At 32.5% G+C, this 16,150-nt stretch overlaps 1 protein-coding gene across 3 annotated transcripts in view; it reads left to right on the forward strand.

The window, feature by feature from the left end:
* EFNA5 (ephrin A5) overlaps positions 1-16,150 on the forward strand; it is a 233,781-nt gene that overhangs the window by 10,697 nt on the left and 206,934 nt on the right. Inside the window, exon 1 of one of the 3 annotated variants that reach the window (XM_070742954.1) lies at positions 15,270-15,357. The exons of 1 other annotated variant lie outside the window; for it this stretch is intronic. In XM_070742954.1, coding sequence (XP_070599055.1) covers positions 15,338-15,357 — 20 coding nt within the window. In that variant the 5' untranslated portion in view covers positions 15,270-15,337. Of the gene's footprint in view, positions 1-15,269; positions 15,358-15,461; positions 15,658-16,150 lie in introns of those variants that run through there. One more of the 3 variants, XM_070742953.1, reaches the window with a different exon arrangement.

Genomic DNA, 16,150 nt, shown 5'->3' on the forward strand with positions numbered 1-16,150 from the left:
TCAAAAGACTGATTGGGTTTATTATCAGGGTATGTCTTATTTTGGGGAAACAGGGTAATTTTTGAATAATAACTAAATGGCATTTTCTTCTGTACTGTATCAAGTCAATTATACTTTTTATTTTATTTATAAATCTACAAATACATACTTCAATCTCATAGCTGTGAGGAAGTTGCATTGAATTCTGAGAGTTGCTTAGTTTATAGCACGCAATTGCAAATTATTTTTTCCTTATCAGAATTCAGGAATGTTGGCATCCATGTAATACATGCAGTCTTACATGCATGTAAGATACTATTGTGTTCTTTCTACCACACAGAATTATATTTCCTTCAGTTTCGGTAGGATTTTGAGTAAGATTCAATATATGCTGAACCTTTGAAAGATGTGTTTTGCAAGACACACCATTAATACAATGCAGCAACGTTAACATTCTTACAGCAATTCTATCTCTTTCCATGCATGTTGTAAAGGATTGCACTGTAATATTTTTTACAGATTGCTGAAACATTTACATTCCTTAATTAAATGTTATGTTTATCTATTATCCATTTAACTTAGCCCCTTTATTTGGTATATGCTTATCTAAGATTTAAAAATATTTATTTTAATGGAATGTACTTTTGCGTTGCTATATCAGATTCAGACAATGTATCCATGTATAGGGCGGTTCATTTTATTTTACAGCTGAAGGCTTTATGCAATGTGTAATACCAACGTAGGTAGCCAGTGCGACTTGTATTTGTATGTCGATCGCTGATTTTCTGGGTTTACAAATTGCTGTTGTAGAAAAATAGATAAGACAATAAAAACCTGAAACATCCAGAGTCTTTTAGATTTTTGCATACAAAATGTTATTTTGTAATTGAACTCTTTATTTTCAAAGGTCATATACCTGCAGAACAATACTTGCATGCACAAAGGAATTTAGCTATATTTTTGGTAATATAATAAATCATTTGCATAAATTCACTTAATGTTTATCTCATTTTTAAATTATTGACTGCTACACTTAAGTTTCTTAACTAAAATCTTTTTTCACAAAAGATTATGAAATTCTTTATTGGCCAAGTGTGATTGGACACACAAGGAATTTGTCTTTGGTACTTATGCTCTCAGAGTACATAAAAGAAAAGATACATTTGTCAAGAATCATGAGGTACAGCCCTTAATGTTATATATAATAAATAACAATTTGTTCATTTTGCTTCAACAGATTAACAGAATTATTGTTTTCAAAGTCTATAACTAAGTAATTGGGTATGTGCAAGTTTTAAATCCCAAAATAAACACATTAGCAGTATGAAATAAGTAATCAGTGAAAACATAAACAAGTTGGGATTTTATAAACGTAACATTGAAATCCTAGGCATGTTTAAGCAAAACAAATTCCTATTGTTTTCAAATGAGATTCACTTTCTAGTAAACATGTTTAGAATTTAAACCCATTTTAACTGCTTCCATATTGCAGACATTTATATGAAAACAACGCCAGTTAAAACAGCTAAATTTTTGTATAAATTTAGTTTGCATTTGCAAAGTTATTTGTTAAAATAAATAACTGTTCTGATCGCATGGGCTATATGTTTTAACATTTTAAAACTGATATTTTTACGATGCAGATTAAAGACTCATTAAAAATGCATAGATAGTTTTTTAAAAAATGCAAACTGAGTTAATAGGGATTGAAATCCATCTCATGGCTTAAAATAGCCTTGTCATGTTAAGATTTGATCTGGATTACATTTTCCGTACTTAAATTTGAATTGAGAAAATATGCAGTTGCACTTCATAAACAAAAAGCAATATTTAGTTTGGCTTTAAACCATTTGTTGCAAGAGCAAAACACTAGAAATTATTCTTAATTAAAAATAAATAAATATATTTCTTATATATTTTACATATTTTGGTACCAAGCCCTTATGTACATAAATCCAAAATTCTATATCAAAATTTGAAATTACATACATAAGGAAATTTTGAGGATGACATTCAGTATATGTAGATGAGTATATGATTTATATACTTTCATTTTTATCATCTTCTAAATTGGGATGGCCATTGCTGGAATCCTATGAAATTGTTCTGTGAAAATTTTGTGCAATTGCTGTATAATAGCACTGGATTTTGATAAGAAAACAAAGAGTAATGTTTTTAAAAATCTGATGTATTATGTCTTGAATAAGATTTGGATAAATGTTTATATTATCCCTTCTCCTTAAGCAATAAATATTGCATATTGCATATTGGGGCTTAAAGTATAATTAATATAATTTTCATCATAAAATAATTATAGCATTATTTGTTCAATAGCCGCCTATTGAACAAATAATGCTATTATTATTTTATGATGAAAATTATATAGTATGCTATAAAATGATTTATTATATCACATGCTGTAAAATCTCAAGATATTGAAATTAAGAAATTCTTAAATACTATTTTATATTATTAAATAAAGAAATAGTTCATAAATTAAATGATTTCTATCTTATTTTCCAGTACCTAAATCAATATTTCTAATTTCAAGAGGGATTTTGCACTAATATGGGAATCGGTTAAAGTTAAACAGTTGTATGCTGATGGACTAATAAGAGTTTAGGTGAATAGATAGATGAATTAGTTTTTATCTTCTTACCTAGGGAAATACAGGTGTTTTTCAAGTAAAAAAAAATCATAGCACTTTTCTTAAAAAAGAAAAATGCTGGTGAAGAATTATGTTACATCTTTCTCCATTAATCTTGAAAGTATTTTTTCACCATTGATAGCTGGTGCAGAGTTGAAGTTTTAAGTTCTTTGAGATCTTTGATTTTAGGTATGCTTAATTCAGAAAAGACCCAAACTTTTCAATACTTTAGCGCATAGACACAAACAGATTAAATAGAAGTATTGCTTTCCATTATGTTAGCAAAACATAATTTTCAGAAATTTTTGATATGCCTAATATTAAAAACTCATTCTACGGTTTAAAATATCCTGTTATTTTTGATATTTGAACATTTTTCAATAACTTTAATAATTATAAAACCCAGCCCCATGGATTTCAATCCTTTTTATTTCTGGCTATAAAATTAATTTATTTATTGTTGTAGTGGACTAATTTATTTGGATTTCTGCAATCTCAGAACAAAGTGAAAATTATTCAGATTAAATTGTGTAGAAGTTAAAGCAAATTCTTTTTAAATGGAATAAGATATTTCCAAGGCATGGGGTTGAATAATTTGAGGAACTGCCTTTCCCCAAATATTTCTATCTATCATATCATGTCTGGCAGGAAAGCCATAGTCTGGATCCCATCTACTAGGGAATCTCATCTGACAATGCCCAGTGAAAAAACCCATTTCTTATGTGACTTCTTTCTTCAGGACATCCTCCTTCTGGAGATTAGATTGGCCCTGACCCTGCTTATTTTTCACAAGGCTTAAATACATGGTTCTGTCACTAAGCTTGGATATTGGGATCTGTAATAGAGCTTGTACAAGAGTTGTATTAATTGCTATTGCGATTTATTTGTTCTTTAGCTACTGATTGCATTTGTATGGTTTTATATTGTATCTTTGCTTTTATATGATTTTTAATATTATTGCCCAAAGATATGCATGTTTGATGGGTGGCTGTGTATGCGGAAATAAATATATAAATGTTAAATGAATTTCTGATAAAATAAAGTTTTCACAATTTTGTCAGATGATTTGTTTTAACATTTGACTTCTTTAGAAACTTTATAAGGTTCCTGAATCATAGCATTTTCTTATAATTAGACTTTTATCCCCAGTAAAATATATATAACATATTCAGTTAGTATGTTATTATATAAGGGATTATGTAGCCTGTTTTTCTCTATAGCCACATATTACTTGTGTTATTTCTATGCAAAATATTTTAGATAAATTGTGCTATAAGCTTGGCAGCTTTTTGGCAAAATTCCCTACTAAAAATAATGATTAAATAATTATTTTATTTCTGTTATAATTAGAATGATTACCTAAATTATGCATTTCATTGTGTTCTCCTCCTTTTTTACCCTAATCTTATTTTTTTCCTGAACCTTTTTCTTCATTGGTGATTTATCTATATTCTTTTTATACTTTTGGTTAAAATAAGATATATTAATCTTAGATCTAATTGCATATTCTGTTTGGGAATATTTGTATACCAAATCTACACTGCTGCAAAATACAGATAGGATATCTGAGCTAAATTCTTTTCAGATATATCTTCAACTATTTAAAAGCCAATTGTTTTTTTTAGTCACACACCACAGCCAAGATTGAAGTATGCATCTGTTAGGAAAAATTAATGGTGGACATAAAACACCGAAGTTGAATTCCATTCTACTCTATTGAGAAGAAATGGATGTCAGCATTGTGAAGGGTAATAATTTATTTTACACTTTTGAAACTTTGAATATTTTTGAAATAGACTACTCTTTCTGTAATGGAATAGATATATTGTATGGTATATTCAAATATGCTCCTTCAATGTACCAGGGTGATTCAACACAAAAAACATGTAATCCTTCCCTGGTACAGAGCTGAAGGAATTGGATTCTGTAGCCTAGAGGTTAATTCTCTGCCTTACAAGGCAAAGCTACAAGTTCAAATCCCAGTGAGGGTATGGCTAGCTGATGAGGCAAGAACAAGGCCGAAATAGATCTATCCTAGTCTCCCTTACTTTTCAAATTCAGTACTTTCTTTAGTAAGGGCAGCTTATGCTATGTTTCTCATGATGAAGAATCAGAGATAAGAAAATTTGAAGAATAACTTGGAACAGTGCACTGGAATGAAACCCCTTTTCCCATCCCATAAGCAAAGACCGTCACAGCCTACCATTTAGAAAAGCTGTTAAGACCTACACAAAAGGTGCTTTCTCCAAAAGACAACTTGAGTTTCTTGTTCTTTTTTTCTTTGAAAATATTTTGCTTCTCATCCAAGAAGTTTTTCAGTTCCAACTGACTAGTGGGAAGGAAACCCCCCGAAGAAAGTCCAGTTGCCTTTTGGACAACCATGACCTGGATGATTGAGAAACTCCATAGATTGTTGAGACCTATTTTTCCCCCCACAGGCATTTGGATCAATTGAGTGGAGTCCACTTTTCATTGTTTCATTATTGTGCCAAAATAGGTATAGATTTTGGAGAAAGGAATAATTTTTCTGCTTCCCCTTATCACCGTGTAACGTAGATTGCTGTATAGCTGCTTTTATCAAGTTAAAAAAATTAAAGAACTTTTATTCTCTGATTTGCAGTGTTTTCCATAATTGTAATTGTACATTGATGGTATCTTTTGTCTTTTAGTTCAGCTCATTCATAGAAAGTTAATATAAAAGAATTACTTTTTCACTGTATTTATTTAAAGGAGTATGTTGGGTGTATAGAATTAGTTTGTGTTTAATAAATGTAGTTGAGATACACATAATAACTATACATTGATCTTTTTTATTGTACATATGAATATTTCTAATAATGTTCTCGCATAAACAAGTACTGGTAAAGAAATAATCTTGAAGTGATAAAATATAGAAATCTAATGCTATTTTTATTCTGCTTAAAGTAATACTTTGACTTAATGTTAACACAGCTTCCTAAGGTGCAATATTAAGTATTGCACTACAATAAAGTATTGTATTACAATAAAGCATGAAAAATTACAGTATTCCAAATCATGGTTTTATACAATATTGTATATGACTTATTAGTTATGTTGAATCTATTATGTTCTACTTGCTTTTCAACATTATAAAACAGAAAAACATGGAATGAATTGAATTTATTATAGAAATCAGCTAGATTTAAATAGACTGTGTTTTGATTATAAACTCAACAAAGAAAATCCACCAATAATACAAACAAGTAATATGAAAATTTTGGTAAGATATTTGGAATAACGCTAAAGCAGTTTGGAATTACCCGACCAGCAGTAGTTTCAGTTTCAGATTATTTTAATCAGCTCCCTGAATTAATCAAAATAGATCAAATAATATCCTGTGAAATTTAATGTTGTTTAATTAGTTTGCTGAAAATATGGAGCATAATGAATTATAAAAAAGAGAGGACACATTGTTTCAAGTAAACTATATTTTTCAGTGTATTAAGTAAAAAATGTGAGAAACCTAATTATGTGTTTGAATAGCATATTTATTTAATTCAGCCATTTATTTAATATTATTTAATACAATTATGCATACTTTGAAAACTAATATTGTTCTATATTAGACAGTGCAGCAGCTCTCTTCTCTTCATTAAAGTGACCTAGTCCTTTTTAGCTTCTTCATAAATCTTAAAATAGATAGCATTCTTGAAAAGAAATTGACCGAAAACATTAGTTTGAATCTTCAAGCAGCAGATGACCAAGAACTCTGTCTGTCTGTCTGTCTATCATATATCTATCACATTAATATAGCCACCAATTTTACTAAAAGTGATTCTGGGTGGTATACAAGAAGTAAATAAAACTACAGAATAAAACAATGATAAAAGTATAAATGTTTGTTATTGAAAAAATATTAAAATATTCAAAATTTTAAAATAACCATCTCAACCATCAGCCTACTTCCAGAAAATCAGGGATTAATATTAGACAAACAAGTAGAAAACAATACCCTAATCAAGGAACTACCAAAAAAAGAAGCGCATCCACACTTGATTTAAAATTGGTAATTTAAAAATGGATGGATTGCATATCATAACGTGGATATCGATTCGTCTCAGGAAACTGCTTGATAAAGTGGCATAATCAATCTATTGTAATCATATTTTGTATCAAATAAAAACTGTCTTAACCAGAGGTGGGTTCCACTTAACTTCACCACAGGTTCGCATTGCAACATTTTATGTGCACATTCCCTTGTGCAATTTGGCTTTCATGTATGGTCAGTTAGCTGAAATCAGCCCGAAACACAGCTGAGGAGCTGATGATTTGTGAAGGAATAAAGTTTAAACCCGGGGTGGGTGGCAGGGCCCTTTTACAAACAGCAGAAGAGGAAAAAGCTTCAAAACAGTAAAAAAGTTCATTAAAAACAATTTTTTAAAAATGGCCGACAAACGGCACCGGCTGATCCAGTTCAGTGATGTCACTAGTGGGTCACTACTGGTTTGGGTGATCTGGTCTGAACCGGGAGGAGCCCACCCCTGGTCTTAGCTAACTTGTTTAGTTAGCCAGTTTTATGCAGGATACACCAAAAATCACACTATGATAGAAATTCTGGAATTCATTTTCATTTACAAAGGTTTTCTTTTTATATGGCATAGAAAAGGTTAAAGATTTGATTAAGAAGAAACAATTAAAAGGGTGCCATTAGTTTTTTAAAAAGTAAGTGGATTAAGTTAATAAATTAGTAATACATGAAAGAAACCCTGACGTCATAATGAAACTTTGCTTGAAGGAAGAATTATAGTTGTGCAAAAATATATAGGGCTTATGTATAATATTAGTAATATGTTATTCTACAATCAATATATCTTGAAATATCTTCACAAATGTTTTTGCTTTCAATACAAACTGATTTTACTCTAATTGATTGGCTTTTACAATAGATCCCTTAAGGACTATAGTATTACACTTATTTTTTCTACTTGGAAAATTAATCCTATTGACCTCATGAGTAATGACTGTAGGAAGTTGAATTGCCTTTCAGTGATGGTGGTTTGAGAAATAATTAATACCCCTGCTGCTTATTTTACTGGAGGACCATAGCAAATGACCAACCAAATGTTGTTAACAAGTTGAATTAGAATACAGTTTTCAAACAGGATTCTGCAGTACTTTAGAATCAAGGCAAAAAGTCTATTGGAAGAAAATAGGACCTTGAATTGATTACTTATCTTAATCTTCTCAAACCAAACATATATTTTCCTGGGAATTGCACCAGATCTGTTAAGGTCTATCAACTGTAGTAATCCCGGCTGCTTTGAGTTGCATGAGTGTCCTATATGCTCCAAGGTTCATTTTTGCCTTGAATCCAAAGGGGCTTCACAGTGAGTAAGGGGAAATTATCTAGGATCTTATCCAATTGGAAGAACTATTCTTAGCTTCCATTTATCTATCTATGCCTTGTGCCCTGCTTATTATCTGAAAAAGATCTTTCTTTCTTTCTTTCTTTCTTTCTTTCTTTCTTTCTTTCTTTCTCTCTCTGTCTCTCTCTCTGTCTCTCTCTCTCATGTTCTTTGGGGTGGTTAAACCCTTTCATGAAAGTTAATATAAGATAAAGAAGTGTTACAATGTAATGTTTGTCTAAAGAATTTGATCCAAGGTGTCCATCTGTTTCTAATGGAGGGTGACAAGGAAGGTTTTAAGAAGTCATCCTATTCATTGTTTCCAAATACAAAAGCCTTCTACCGGCATCGTTCAACTTTCTGCACGACTTCTGACGAGCCATGAGCAAAGTGCTGAATGTTTATTAATCAACTCTCACAAATGAAAAACCTTCTAAAAAAAAAAAAAAGCCAGAGTTTTATATTTTCGATTGTTTTTTACATAAACATTTCTTCTGTGTGTTTGGGAAAACTTCATATTCAATTCGGATTTTGGGCTCTTGATCTGTTTTTCCCAATTCACTTCATTTTAGACTTTCCATCTCAATATGTTAATGATATATTTTAAAAATGCAAAGAAGATTGCACAAGAGCGTGCGTTTTGTGTTCTGTGAGGAAAAGGAAAACAGCAGGGAGAGGAACGTTTTTTGGGAACTGAGGCAAGGAAACCTAAGCTGATAAAACATGACTCTTCTCCCCCTATTCTCTCCCCAAGGGAAGTTGTTTGGATAACTTGCCCTTTTCTAAATTCTTTTTTCTTTCTGTAGCCCTTTCCTCTTTTCTTTCTCTTGTCAAGCCCACTTCATAAACGGTAGCAGCTGGAGATCTTTTTAGTGGCATTCAGGGATTACTGCCCTTCAGGATTTTAATAAGCTCCAATGCTTGAAATGTCTGTAAGGGTGCTCTCTGAGACAATTACCATTCAGGACCAAGAACCGAGGACCCTTCAGAGGCCCAGATGGTTGCGGTTCTGCATGTGAGCATATAGTATTCCAAGAACAACAGCTCACTGGAGCAAAGAAGGGAGGGGGAGTGAGGCACTAAGGAAATAGAGAATGAAATAATGTGTGTGTGCATATATGTATACTTAGATTCATCATGTAGCCAGGCTTTGTACATAGTCAAATGTAAAGCTCTAAAATATAAGAAAAAAAATAAGATTATTAAATATATTAAATAATTTTAATGCTTGTTAAGTGTTCAATATACTGTTTAAAATTGAGTTACAGAACTGTAGAATTTGTCATTTCAGTTCTAAATGAGAAGAATACTTTACTAAAGTCTTAACTGCGACAAAGAAAAATAAAGAAAGAAAGGCTATAGATCACTGGCAAGGACACATAGAAATAGTACTGATAGACTATCAGTGATAGTCCTTTTATATAAGAAAATATGCTGAGCAATGATTTTTAAAATCTAGAATACTGTGCAGTTTTAGAAAAATAAGATAGCCTTGAGGAAAAAAGGTACTATATGAAAAGGGTGGATTTTGCTATGCCATTCTAAATAAGTTCTTGTGGAACATTTCAACAGTTGTCTATTCTTGGTCATTTATTTTATTTTAAATGCTCCTATGACTATTGGCCATCTAAGTGCCACATGTTGCCACATAAGAAATGAAGACTGACTCATTAACTGACAGCCATTCACGTTCTGGATTGACAAATGTCATGTTTTTAATTTTTGTACTTGTTTAAAAAATTGCCCTTTTTAATAAAATTAGTATTTTGAGATATGTAACTAAGATAGACATTGGATAAACCTTTGCTATATTTCATGATAAACCTTTGCTATATTTAAGTATAATAACTGAAGTACTTTTACATATTATAAAGACAGCACATGAATATGAGATTTATTTTTCTGTGTTTCCACTCTTATTATTACATCAGTCTGCTTATAGTAATAATGCAAATATCTAATAAAATGCCAAATATCAACAATCGAAGCAGAGTCTAGTGATACCACTTGATACTTTGCTACTTCTAACAAGAATTATAAGATGAATGTGTCAGAATGACCTTAGATGAATGTTAAAAAAAAAAGCACACCCAGTCTTTTTAATGCTGGAAAGAAAGACCTGCAGGATAGGGCTAATTTGAGGTATATATATTTTTTTGTAATTCGAAAGAAGGCAGTGACAATTTCTTCTGTATTTCATTATGAATCAAGCTCAGTACATTTACTGCTTATTACAACAACGATACTGAATTAGGATTCTGTATGCTATTAGATGTTATATTTGCTAGTCAACAAAATACAATTTTTTCTTAACAGATATAATAATGTATCTATTTCTGGCTTAGTTGCAATAAAATATATTTTAAATCTTAATCAACCCAAATTTTAGATTAACTGGAATTTTGGAAATCAGGCTTTAGGTGGAAAAGGATAAAGAAGAAGAGAAATTGAAGTCCCTTGCATCTAATTAAAGTTCTGATCTTTTGATGTCTAATGAAAAAGTATCCATTATGCTTTACCTTCATCCTAGCTTATTTATTATATTGTAACTCAACATAATAATGCTGTAATGGTAAAATGCAGAGAATTCCTGATTAAGCCAAAGTTAACAATGAGATGGCTTAGCGTACCTTAACATGAATTCAATTATATGGGGCTTTTTGCTATTAAAATCTGTATTGTAAATAAAAAAATCAGTCCCCTAAAATGCAATTATTTTAAAAATTCTGGAGAACCTATATATCTCTCGCACAGAAAATGTAATTATATATTTTGAGGAAAAAAACCCAAAATACGTGCAATCCTGTATCTATCTGTCTGAAGTATATCCATCTGATTCAAGAGGCATACTTTTTAATTTAATCTAGATTTTGTTGCAAAATAAATTATATATTTAGTTGATTGTACAATTTTAACTTCATTAATTTACAATAAGTATGCTATCTAACCTTAATCTAAAGAATATTGTTTTTTTTTAAAAAAGCATCTGTTTCCCTCTCCATATATACAGAGAGTGTATAGTAATAAAATTATTCATTATTTTGTGTCTATTTAAGAATTATCTGTTGGGTTTTTCTGTACATATGAACAACCATCTACTATGACATTGTCTGCATGCTTTGACATAAACAGTATTTAATTCTATCAATATTTTTATCTGTAGTAATATGTTTCATAGTTCAAATGTTATATGGGAACAGTACATGGCCAAATATAATTGACCTTTAGTTTCTGAATAAAGGAAGCACTTATTGTATATTGTATATTTCGTTGAAGAAATTGACATTTTAATCTTAACTCTTAATAATATTTGAAAAAATGTGAGTGCATTTGCAAGGTAAAAATGTTAGGAAATTGGTAAAAAAAGGAATAATAGTACATGCATTCTTTGGTATTTACAGAAAACACCCAAAAATTATATGTGGATACTTTAAATAGCTTTGTTATATTTTGCAAAAATATTTTTTACAAAATAGAATTTAAATCCTGCCCTTTGAATAAGTCTTTACTTAAAGTAATATATTGTATGTGCTTCAAGAAACTTACAAGAAATTGGTATTTTTTTTAGCTAAACTATTTTTAATTGTCTCATATATATTCAATATTATTTGTTTTGTTGTTTTAAAAAAAAATAAAATTAATGCACATGCTGTAGTTTCTTGATTTCATTATAACTGGTATGAATTACTTTTAAATATTATGTATGGATATATTAAAGTAAGCGTAAAATATAAAATATTAGAATACATGTAAAATCTAAAATGGTTTTATTCCTTATTGATTTATTGACTAGACTATAATAAAATGCTTAAAGCATCTAGACGTCATTTCCTCAGAATTTGCGATGAATTCCCTGATGCTTCTAGTTTTATACGATTATTAACCTATGATGGGGCAGATAAAGCATTTTCTCATATTGAATTTGTGAATGCTGTGTGCTTTGGACTAAATTAATTATTAAAAACTATATTCAGGCTTACAAACAGGAAGGGCAGGCAGACCTTAGCATGCAAATGAAATTCCCATGAGACTAGATAAAGCCATTGGATATAGCTTGCATATAATTTCTTCATAAATCTTGAAAATAGTGGTCTCCTAAAAAGTGTCTGAAAATATAATGCAACACCAGGAACAGGAAATGGTCTTTTTTATTGAATCAGGAGTAGGATTAATCTCTGAGAGCTGAGGAGGATCTTTTCTCTATAGCAGTGATGGGCAACCTTTTGAACTTGGTGTGTCAAAATTCGCCAAAAAACCGAGCATAACTCGGGTGGCGTGTCACCTTGAGAAAAAAAAACCTCTCACTCTCTCTCACTCTCTTCCTTCCTCTCTCCTCTCTCACTCTTTCTTTCTAGCTCTCTCTCACTCTCTATTCCTTCCTATCTTCTCTCTCTCTCTCTCTCCCTTCCTTTCTTTCCTTCTCTCTTCCTTCCACTTTTTTCTTTCTCTCTTTTCCTTCCTTCCCCTCTTCCCCTCCCTCTCTTTCTCCCTCTCTCCCTTTATATTTATCTCTTCCTTCCTTCCTCTCTTCCTCCCCTTCTCTCTCCCTCTTGTTCACTTTTCTCTCTTCCTCCCTTTCTCTCTCCCTCTCGTTCACTTTTATCTCTTTGGTGAACCCCCAAACTGTTCAGATTCAAGAAAAAGCTTATCAAGGGGGGTGGGGGGTTGTAAAAATCTAGTTATGAGCCGCCAAAGGAGGAAGCAAATGGTGCGACGTCCACGCAGGTTTTTTTTTCAGACTCTCTTTTTTGTGAGCCCGGCATGATTTTTTTAAATTACAAATTAATAACCCGGTAAGGGTTTACCTTAGCACCGTCTCCTGTAACACCGTTCTGGAAGGCGAGCAGGGAGCAGAAGGGCGAGGGCGAGGGGTGCAGACCCTGAAATAGGCCTGCAACCCCTCCCCTCGCTCCCAGCGGCCCCTGCGAGCCAACCACCGTTCGTGGTGGGCTCCAACGCTTGGCGCCGCGCCAATCAGCTGGGAGGTGGCGCCCCCCCCAGCTGAAAAAGACATCCGGCCGGGGCGATTCTTCCCCTGGACGGACAGGCATGCTTGTGCTGCCAAAGGCAGCGTGTGGGCGCGCCTGTGCTCTGCGCAGGCACGCCCAGCTGGGAGGTGGTGTTCTCGCCCCTCCCAGCCATCGCAAATATCAGCCGGGCGAAAATCGCCCGGCCTCTTAATTAAAGGGAGAGGGAAAAAAAAAATTGCAGTTGCAATTGCACTCCCTAAAGCTCCCTGTTTCTCCGGTGGCCGCATGTCACCGAAAATGGCTACGCGTGTCAGTGCTGACACGCATGTCATAGGTTCGCCATCACTGCTCTATAGTATGCACTAGACCAGTGTTTCCCAACCTTGGCAACTTGAAGATATTTGGACTTCAACTCCCAGAATTCCCCAGCCAGCGAATGCTGGCTGGGGAATTCTGGGAGTTGAAGTCCAAATATCTTCAAGTTGCCAAGGTTGGGAAACACTGCATTAGACTAAGTTTGTTCCAGTTTTGTTTAGGGACTTGGTGCAGGAGGAGACTAAATAACCTTTTTTCTATGGCCTTAGTTAAGATGCCACTTCGGCACCTGCTGCTGGTCAGAGTGGCCAAAACATGTAAATTAAGGAGTCATAAGACTGAAATAGTTAGAATGGTGTGCTGGAGGGGGCTCCTACTGTTCTGTGAGACCCAGTTAAATTTTATGGAATTTTGCTTGTTGAGAATATATTGAGCCATGATTGCTGGCATAATGATCATTGTTTTGACACTTAGAGTTGTATCACCTCAGTTTCAGTAATACCTGGAGATGTTAGGTTTTATTATTTATTTCAGAGACCTGGTTGTTAACATTAGTTATAGTCCATACACAAAGAAAAGAAAAAGTGGTCAATATTTCTGGTGTAACAAATGTGTGCTAAAATGTCTTTTAGTATAGTAACTTAACTGGACAAATAAAAGCTTTCTTTATGTTGTTTTTATTCATAGTTGGCACTTTAGTAGAGATATCTTGTTCATGAACTTTCTGCTAAACCTTTCATCCCATTGGTGGGTAGTTTGTTTTACAAATATGGTCTTATCTATCATTCTCTCCATGTAGCATTTAGTGGAAATGCATTTATATTACTTAATTAGAAACTTTGCCTTTGCTGAACCTTCCCACTATGTGGCTATTACCTAAGGCTTAAAAACCATGATAATTACTACCTCTATAAAATGCCTCTCATTACAACACATAAAATGTGTTGAATTAGAGGGATTGTGCTATGAGAAGATTGTTTTCTCTATTCCTACATGGATAAAATGGATAAAAATTTATACATATATGAAGTAACTATTTAATTTAGTGGAATTTGCACAATAGATGTGAAAAATATTTTTATATCTATCAGTTTATTTTATCTGTTATATAATACTAAACCAGGGATAGATAAGCAGGTCAAGTTGTGATAGTTTTACAGTAATTTTACAATGCATTTCAAACATTTTATAAAATATGGCAATATTAGGGCCAATTCACTAAAGTGGGCTAGTATTCTTATTAGGAAAATAAAAATCATAAAAAGTTATGTGTTATTAGAAAACTGCATGCAGTTGAGGAAAGGTTTAACAACTACTCATTTAAAAATATTTATGACTTGTGGATAGTATGAAACAAACCATACTGAAATGTTCACAATGTGCAAATCCCTTTCTGCATATGAGATCTATAACCTAATCCAGTTTTTCATTTAAGCTAAAATTTGAAGATCTGGTGGGTAGAGGATATGAAACATCTTGATGATTAGCTCAAACCAGATAATAACCACTTTCACAAAAATGACTGCATGATTGTTTATCAAGTCTGACTATGCTGATTGGTTACATCATATGGATACCATTAACTGAGTTTGCTTTTTTAAGCAACTACTACTCTTCAATTTGAAATTGACATGGCTGAAGCCCAACTTTTTTCTGAAAGCAGTGCTTTCAAATGTATATCCTTTTCTATTTCTTTCTTTTTAAAAAATATTTGGTTTGGGGAAGAAAAGAGAAACAGATCTAATGTTCTTGAATTTGTTAATTTTCTTTCTTTGTCTCTCTTCTGAACTTTGCTTACGACACAGATTTGTCTGCAAGGAGCTGAGTTTGCTTTAACAGCAATCTTTCTGTTACTGAAGCATGAAGTATACTTCTCAAATGGAAACATTCCATTTGCTATGTCATGTTATTAGTGGATTTCAAAAGCAAACAGAAAGTGTAATTTAAATCCATCCCTCTCAACTGCACTTCATTATAAAGATTTCCTAGTTGTTTTAGAACTACATGAACTGTTATTCCTTTTCTTTTCTTTTAAATTACTAACTTGGAAATGCTGAATCATGAAACTACAGAATCAGGGGTGAGTTCCACTTAACTTTGCCACTGGTTGGTCTGGAACACAGCTGAGGACATGATCAGCTGTTTTAGGTGAAGGAATAAAGGAATAAAGCTAAGTATAAACCCGGAGCGGTGGGGAGGGTTCTTTTTCAAGCAGCAGCAGCAGAAAAAACCCTTCCAAATAGTAAAAAAAATAGGAAAAGATTCTCCCCAAAAAGATGGACCAGCACCAACCAAATTGCGCCTGTGATGCCATCGACATCACCAGTGAGTCGCTGCTGGTTTGGGCAATCCGAACTGGGACGAATCCCACTCCTATACAGTATGTTTCTAATGAAACCCTACATGTTTTTTCCAAAATGAATCCTAAATTATTTCAAACCACTTATTCTGTTCCATTTTTGCTGAGCTCTTATTTTAACATGTTGTATAACAATAATAATTACAGCATTACAATACTAATCCTTGGAAGAATGAGAAGTAGTTTTGTATTTTGTAATAAAAACCAAGTAAAAGTTTTCTGAAAACTATAGCTTTTCATTTATTAGTCAAAATCTTTCTGTGGGAAATAGGAATTGTTAATGTTTTGCATATGTTAGCACTACTCTTTCCTTTTCTCAATTGTAAATATACTTAACGCTTATCTTGGCAATATAGTTCATAATAAATCCATTTGCTTCCCTTTTCCTTCACTCCTTCCTTTTCTGTTACTACTAGCAAATTTATTTTCTTTATGGAAATTTACCTAACTGAGATTTACCAAATACCAATTGGAAGCAAATTATTTTCAAACAAAACTAACTTAAAAGAAAAGA

This window comes from Erythrolamprus reginae, chromosome 2, assembly GCF_031021105.1.
Source record: "Erythrolamprus reginae isolate rEryReg1 chromosome 2, rEryReg1.hap1, whole genome shotgun sequence".
In the NCBI taxonomy this organism is placed as follows: Eukaryota; Metazoa; Chordata; class Lepidosauria; order Squamata; family Dipsadidae; genus Erythrolamprus; species Erythrolamprus reginae.